Source organism: Juglans microcarpa x Juglans regia, chromosome 8D (genome assembly GCF_004785595.1).
Source record: "Juglans microcarpa x Juglans regia isolate MS1-56 chromosome 8D, Jm3101_v1.0, whole genome shotgun sequence".
NCBI classification, from domain to species: domain Eukaryota; kingdom Viridiplantae; phylum Streptophyta; class Magnoliopsida; order Fagales; family Juglandaceae; genus Juglans; species Juglans microcarpa x Juglans regia.
Window position 1 is genome coordinate 5,430,426 of NC_054608.1, and position 8,097 is coordinate 5,438,522.

Here is an 8,097-nt window from a genome sequence, read left to right on the forward strand (position 1 = left end):
CGCCATTGCCTAAGGCCCCACTTTTTTTGATAAGTATGCCTAAGACCCCACTTCAAAGCAAACCCCTTAAAATAAAAGTGAGATTTTTATCGTATTTTTTGTTTTTGTGAAAGAAATATAAATGCCATTACATCAAACAAAATTTAAATAAAGCCCTAATTTAAATCATTTTTATTGTGTCGAAGGCCCTTGTTACAAAATTTTATGTACGTACATATATTATAATTTTCCTAAATTGAAACTTAAGACAGAATTCATAACCAGACCACATTTTAAATTATTATAGCAAATACAAGATTTTAATTTTTATTTTAAATTTAGATAAAGCCTCATTCTATTTAAATTTTTTCTTAGGCCTCAATCTGTATTGAGTCACCGCTGTCCCTTAAAATATGTCACATCAATATATATATATATATATATAGAAAATGATTATGATAGTACAATCTAAAATGAAAAACATCATTACTCTTCAAAAATGTTAAGATCGAATATTCTTTATAATATGAGTAACTTATGCTTTCCATAGAGATCTTATATCAGATAATGAAAGGACTACAGACATATAAGAATAGCCAAGTTGCCTTCTAATTAAAGGCTTAATCAGTTGTAGAATCTCACAAACTACGATTTTTGGTGATACATTCAAAGGAATGGCAGTTGGGTATGGATTTTTATATCTTTCTTTACACTAATTTCAAACTACTTGTTAAGTAGATCAAAGAATCATGGAAATAAAGTACTATGTTTTCATGAACAGAATAGCTTAGCTTTGGAACAAACCAGCATAATTAAGCTGCTTTATGTATATAACAAATACGGGTGCAAACAACGAAACAATATTCCATGTAAGAACCCAAGAAATTAAAGAAGGGAAGAGACCATAGAGAATGTCTTTTTTTTATTATAGTGATTAGAGAAAAACGACAAGTAAACAGTAGTACTGGCTCTTGGAAACTCTCTCTCTCTCTCCCTCTCTCTCTCTCTCTCTCTCTCTCTCTCTCTCTCTCTCTCCTCGTCCTCTTTCTCTTTTTCATGTTCACAATCTGATCTCTTTGCTAATTAGTCGGTCCAATATGATCCCTTTCTCTCTTGTTACCAAATGGAAACAAATCTTGTATTGCTAAGAAATAATGGACAAGATTAATTTATTCATTCACCACAATCAATCAATCTAGTCTGTACATAATTCACTTAACATGATACAATTTTTTATTCGATATATGCAAGTTTAACTCTATATATGGAATGAGTACCGTTATTAGTAAATTTGTGTTTTACAAGATCACCTTATATATGTGATAGTACCCAGATACGATCGATCATAGAAGCAACATGTGAAGATCATGATAGCTAGCAGTGCATGATTAAATTTTGTATATATCAGTCATTTATTATAAGATGAAACAGCAAGATGATCAGGATGCTGATCTAGAGTCTCATGGGATTCTTAAGACCTAGAATTTTATAAATCTTGACCCTGTAAGGGTGTTCAGCAACCGGCCAAGTGTTGGACCTATAAATAAATAATTAACCATCTGTCCTATGATCGTGATATATGGGGTACTAGATCTTGCCACCTTGCATGGGGGGCTTAGAACGAGATATCTCGGCGCGATGGCAATGATTAATTGGAGAAATAATCTATTCTAGGATAAATTTTATGATATTGTGAAATTACCACTTACCTCAAAAACTTAACTTAAGAGAAGCTGATCATCCTATCAAATGGGTTGATTAGCAGCACATGATAAATGATCATCCCAACCTTGATTGTAGAGATAGTTCCTTTGTTTGTTTTTTTCTAACTTTTCAAAGTCTTGTTTTTTAAATTAATCTTCGTTAATGTGCCTAAGCAAATCCTAATTAGTCATGGTTAGTGGACTGTATATATATTGAAATGACAGTATCCTAACCCTTCGTGTATATATCATTTATTTTAATTAGTGATTGAGATTTATAGAACCAGATATAAACTAATCCTTATTAAGGAATCTTGATCATTGGAGTTCACCTACACAAGTGATTTTAGGGAGTTTGTACGTAACTTTGACTAGTTGTAGCCATGTAGGTAAAAAAAAATAGTTATAGAAGGTAACAATTAGTATGTGATTGATGCATGACACGAGAAAAAGTTTAAAATTAATGAGATTTTATAGAGTTTTGCAAAAATAAAATAATATTTTGAGTGAGAAAGATCTTTAATTATTGCGATTTGAGAAAGTGGTTGTGTTGTGAAAAATATGGATAGGGCAAAAGTTCTGAATTTTTTTTTTTTTTTTTTTACGAAAATCAAAGTAGATTTTTTTATTAAAAAAATTTTTTATGATTATTTTGGAACGCTTCAATTATAAAAAATTTATAAATAGAAACTGATAAATTAATGTATTTTAACGTCTACTTCTATTATAAAATAAATTTAATGTAATAAATAAAATCATGTTAATTTATAAATATATTTTTTAAAAATCTAATAACATGAGCGGCGTTTTTCTTTGGCCAAAGATTCTTGAAGATCAAGAAAATCTTTTGAAAGAATAATGAAAAGTTTTAGTTTCCTAACAGCACCTAGGTCTCACCTGATTGTCTTTGAGAGGGAGGTTTGGACTAGAAGTTGAGATAAAATGATTTGAATTAATAAGATTAAAGTTGAAAGTTAAATAAAATATTATTATAATATTATTTTTTTATATTATTATTATTATTTATTTTAAAAAATTGAATTGTTTATTATATTTTGTATATAAAAATTTTAAATAAATTATAATAATTAAATAAATCGAGATGAAGTGAGAAGATTTAGGTCTCGTTTGGTTGTTAAACTCATTTAAGTTCAACTCAGTAGAGGATACGTTTGGATCTCAAACTCATCTCAACTCATCTCAATTCAACTCATCATTACAATTTTTTCAAATTCTAACACAAAATATAATAAACAATTCAATTTTTTCAAATCTCAAAATAATAATAATATTAAAAAATAATATTCTAACAATATTTTATTATCTCAACTCAACTCAGTTCAACATCTAAACGCAGCCTATCTAATATCTAAACATCTAACTCTCAAATTATTAAATTCATTTCAACTCAAAATCTCTTTACACGTGGGACCCATAATTTTTTTTAATTCAACATTTCTTTACATATTGAATCCACAACGTTTTTTAACTTTTTATAAATATATCTAAACTCATTTTAACATTTAAATATATTTAAAACTCATTTTAAATAAATTCTATAAAATTTACTGTATCATATCAATTCATTAGTATTTACAAAAAACCTCAATCAAGTTAAGGTTGTGTTTAGATATTGAGTTGAGTTGAGTTGAAATGATAAAATATTGTTATAATATTATTTTTTAATATTATTATTATTTTAAGATTTGAAAAAGTTGAATTATTTATTATATTTTGTATTAAAATTTAAAAAAATTATAATAATAAATTAAAATAAATTGAAATGACTTTATGATTCAAATGAAGCGTAAATATCCAAACCGCCTAAAGAAATTTTTGTATCAAAGATCACCATATATATTGCCTCATTCAGCAAGTTACCAGTCGCTCTTAAAAAAATTGTGTGGTGGACAATCAAACTGCGTTTTTAAGAATTATATTTGTCTCGTCAGTAGTCTGGCAGAACTTTTGTTTTTCCCATTGCCGAGAGAATCTCTCTCTCTCCCTCTCTCTTTCTCTCTCTCGTTCTGTGTCTCCTAGCTAGCGAGTATTGACTACTGACTAGTCTACAATGCAATCTCACGTGCAACAAGCTGTAGCTTCTCCTTTTTGTAAATTAGTTTGATTATTGCTTTATAAAAGGTTCTGGACCTCTGGTCTTTCTTCATGGTTTGAATATATAGTAGATATATATATATATAGATATAGATGATGGAAAGGTGAATTTGTTTGGTCTGTTGGGTACGTAGTTCTTTTGGGCTCGTACAAAGTTGCTTTTTTTCTTTGTTTTTCTGTGCGAAGTTTCCTTTTTGTTTGAGTTTTGTTGGTATTCTACACCCTTAACTTTATCCCATAAAAAATGGCATTAGAAGCAGTGGTTTATCCAAAAGATCCGTTTAGCTATGGCTGCAAGGACTTCTACTACTTTGGAGGAGGAGGAGCAGGAGGAGTTTGGGGCTATGAAAATCTGGCTTTACAAGAAGATGATGCAGCCTTTCTTGGGGTTTCCCACCACAACATAGTTAACATAAAGGAAGGTGTCCATGAGCATGCAAATCTGGATTCATCTTCTCCTTCACTTATGCAGAATGTTAAGGAGTACTACTGGGATCCCAACTCTTCTAATTCCCCAGAGACCTGCACGATTGATCAGTCTTTCGCCAGAGTAACCCCGGGGGCGACGACAGCTCGGCGCAAGCGAAGGCGCACAAAGAGCAGCAAGAACGAGGTGGAGATCGAGAACCAGAGGATGACCCACATTGCTGTTGAGCGCAATCGTCGTAAACAGATGAACGAGTATCTCGCTCTGCTCCGCTCCTTGATGCCACCTTCTTATGTCCAGAGGGTGAGTCACTTTTGTCTTTTGTCTTTTCCCTTTTCCCAATAAGTACCTTATTTCTTTACTATCTATGTACGTAATTATTTCAGAAACCCAAGATATTGGTGATCACTTTGTTCATATATATGTTCGTCGTTAAAGGAAAAAGGAAAAAGAGAGAACTCATGCAAAAGAAGTCATTGTTATCTGTTTTGGTCGGCCTTTTGCATCTTCCTCAAGGATTCTTTTTTTTTTTTTTTTTTCCTTTCTCTGCACAAAGTCATGTTTTTTTTTTCTTTCTTATAGAGTGACCAAGCATCCATAGTAGGAGGTGCCATTAATTTTGTGAAGGAACTAGAGCAGCTGTTGCAGTCCATGGAGGCCTACAAAAGGAGAAAGCAAGAACAAGAATCTCAATCTTCTCCACCTTTTTCTCAGTTTTTCATCTTTCCACAATACTCGACAGGTACAACACGTCACTGCAACAAGTCGTCTGCTACAGATCATCAAAACGAATCCATGGCGCAGAACATTAATGATCATCAGTACTGTGCAGCTGTGGCAGACATAGAAGTGAACATGGTGGAGAGCCATGCAAACCTCAAGATACTGTCAAAGAAAGTACATCCCAGACAGCTGTGGAAGATGGTGTCTGGGTTTCAAATTCTGAGACTCACTGTTCTCCACCTTAATGTTGTTACCAGTACAGCTGATCAGATGGTCCTCTATTCGTTTAGCGTCAAGGTTAGTACTCAATTCAATGGAAAAGAAACGAATAAATATTTCAATATTATTTTCTCTTTTATTTTTGGAAGTTTTACAGCTCTAATATTGAAAGGAAAAAAATTTCTGATAAAGATGTCCTTAATTGTATTGTAAAATGGGGATCAGGTTGAGGAAGGCTGCCAGATGAACACGGTAGATGAAATAGCAGCCGCTGTTAATCAAATGCTACGACGAATTCAAGAAGAAGCTGCTTTCATCTAAAGCCACAGCTCTCTCTCTCTCTCTCTCTCTCTCTCTCTCTCTCTCTCTCTCTCTCTCTCTCTCACCCTTTGTAATTGAAGTTCTCTCTCTTTCAGAATGAATTGATCACATTTTGTTTTATTTGTTTCTTGTTTTCCTCGATAAAACAAAGATTTTACCCAATGCAATGCATGTTTTCCGTTGAGCTACGTATTACATTTTTTTTCACATCTTTTAAAATTTATTATTTAAAAGTTAAAATCGATAGACTTTTCAGTTTTCTTTTCTATTTTGTTTTGATAAATGAATTATACAGCCAACATGGTGTAAGTCTGCGTATGCCCATCGATAAAAATAGGAGAAATTTACACATAGTATAAAAAAAGTAATGATAGTTACAGTTATGAATTATATAAGTACTGTGTATTCCTTTTAAAAAAAATTATAGTTTATCATTTAAAATTAAATTTTTTCATATATGGTTTCATATTTACTCACTTTTTAAAAAAAATGTGCGGTACTTATATAACCTATGACTGTAAATATAATTTCTGTATAAAAAAATCAATTTTTCTTTTTACAATGAATTTCACTTTTTTCAAAAATAATGTGCGCAAGTTATACGCCCTAGCTAAAACTATATCTAATATTATTCTATTTTTAACGAAAATGAGCACTGCTTGACAAAAAAAAAAAAAAATATATATATATATATATATATATATAGTAAGGAATGAAAAAGTTGAAATTTATCCAATCGATCAAATCTCTTCGAATTCTTATTTGAAATAAAAGATTTAAACTGTGATCAAATTTGAAAAAAAAGTGAAAATATTTTTTTAAAGTTGATTAACACTGCAAAAACAAATAAAAGTTGTTTAATAAATAAGCTTTTGTATTTTTATTAACAACGATTGAATTTCAAAGCATTAGTAATAGATTCAACAAAGTTAAAATTTAATTAAGGGTGTGTTTGGTTACCAAACTCACATCAACTCATCTCAACTCATCATTACAACTTTTTCAAATCTCAATACAAAATATAATAAACAATTCAACTTTTTCAAATTTTAAAATAATAATAATATTAAAAAATAATATTCTAACAATATTTTATCATCACAACTCAACTCAATTCAACATCCACACACCCTAAATCACACAATTAAAAGGAATTGTAATATGGACTCAACAAATCTACAATAATTTTAACCAAACATTTGTTTAGCCAAATCTACTCCCGCGCAAGAAGAGACGCCGAAGGAAAATACCTTCCAGCACGAAGAAAAAATCAGAGTCTTCAGCGTGAAGCACTAAGGAAAAGAAGTACTTCCTGGTTTGCTTCATTTTTCTTTTTATTTTTTCTGCTTTTTTTTTTTTTTTTTTTTTTGTGGGCCAGTGCCAATTTCTGCTGCGATTTGGAATCTAACCCGATTTAGATTTACAATTCATCTCACTACTATTTATTATTATTCATTAATTTTAACTCATAAATCTCATTACTATTCACAACTCATCTCAACTCATTATTTTTTGAATCCTAACGAAACCTTGTCAAGAAAGAACGGGTGTGTTGCCTCGCCGAAAGAGACGATCTTCTAAGCTCCCATTGCCAAAATATAGCTTGAAATAAAAACATAAACAGTTGTGTGTGTGTGTGTTTTTTTCAAGCTTGAGCAGACATAGAAATCCCGGAACGGGTGTGTTACCTCGCAGGCTTGTGTACATCGAAGGCACTAGGTTAGACTACTTGTATTTTACAATTACAATTAAAATAAATAAAAAAGTTAAAATTAATATTTTAATAAAATAATAATAGATTTATTGAATCTATTATTCTTCGGTAGTATTGTTAAAAAATAACTAAATAAATTTATAAAACTAAATTTTTTAATTAAATTTTAATTAAACTTTATTTAATTCAATACTAATGATCTCAATAAACAAGCTGAACCCACCGGCCATTTCCACCTGATCACTTTTGCTTTCAAGACGATTAGACGTCAAGAGGAACTTAAAAATTCAACGACTTGCATTTTATGTGATGACTTTTCGACTTTCTCAGTTTCCTTTTGTGGCTACAAACAAACGGCCGGCAATCAATAAATAAATATATATATATATATATATATATATATATATAGTTTATATGCTATATACAATAATTTTTGGATATTTTTTATGTATTTTATTAATATGATTAATTAAAAAAATTATTTTATTTTAAAAAAATAACACAATCAATCATATCAATAATATGAATAAAAAATACATATATATATATTATATATATGCTAGCTGGACTTGATTCTACCTGAATTAAATTTTAATTAAATTAGGATTTACCCTGGCCATTGATAGTGGCTCGCAACTGGACTACCTCTATTCAAACTTTTGAAAATTAAAAAAAAATAAAAATAAAAAATTTTCCATTCAGGTGCCTGAAGATATACTGTGTACATACGGTACCGCATTCGGCCAAAGTCACTTTGAGCGGGTAGCTAGATATGGCCATATTTCTGGTTCAAGATGCTTCACTGCCACAAACAAACAAAACAAAAAAAAAAAACGATTATTTCTAACAAATTATCTATGATGATTAGTTTTTGTTTGAACAATGATAAGATGAGA

The 8,097-nt window shown here is 30.3% G+C and overlaps 1 protein-coding gene across 1 annotated transcript; it reads left to right on the plus strand.

Moving 5' to 3' along the window:
• Window positions 1-3,622: 3,622 nt before the first annotated feature.
• LOC121243741 (transcription factor bHLH96-like) lies at window positions 3,623-5,518 on the plus strand. Its single transcript, XM_041141874.1, has 3 exons — window positions 3,623-4,527; window positions 4,807-5,244; window positions 5,392-5,518. Exons 1-3 carry the CDS (start codon window positions 4,042-4,044, stop codon window positions 5,485-5,487), a joined length of 1,020 nt encoding a protein of 339 aa, XP_040997808.1. The 5' UTR covers window positions 3,623-4,041; the 3' UTR covers window positions 5,488-5,518.
• Window positions 5,519-8,097: the final 2,579 nt, after the last annotated feature.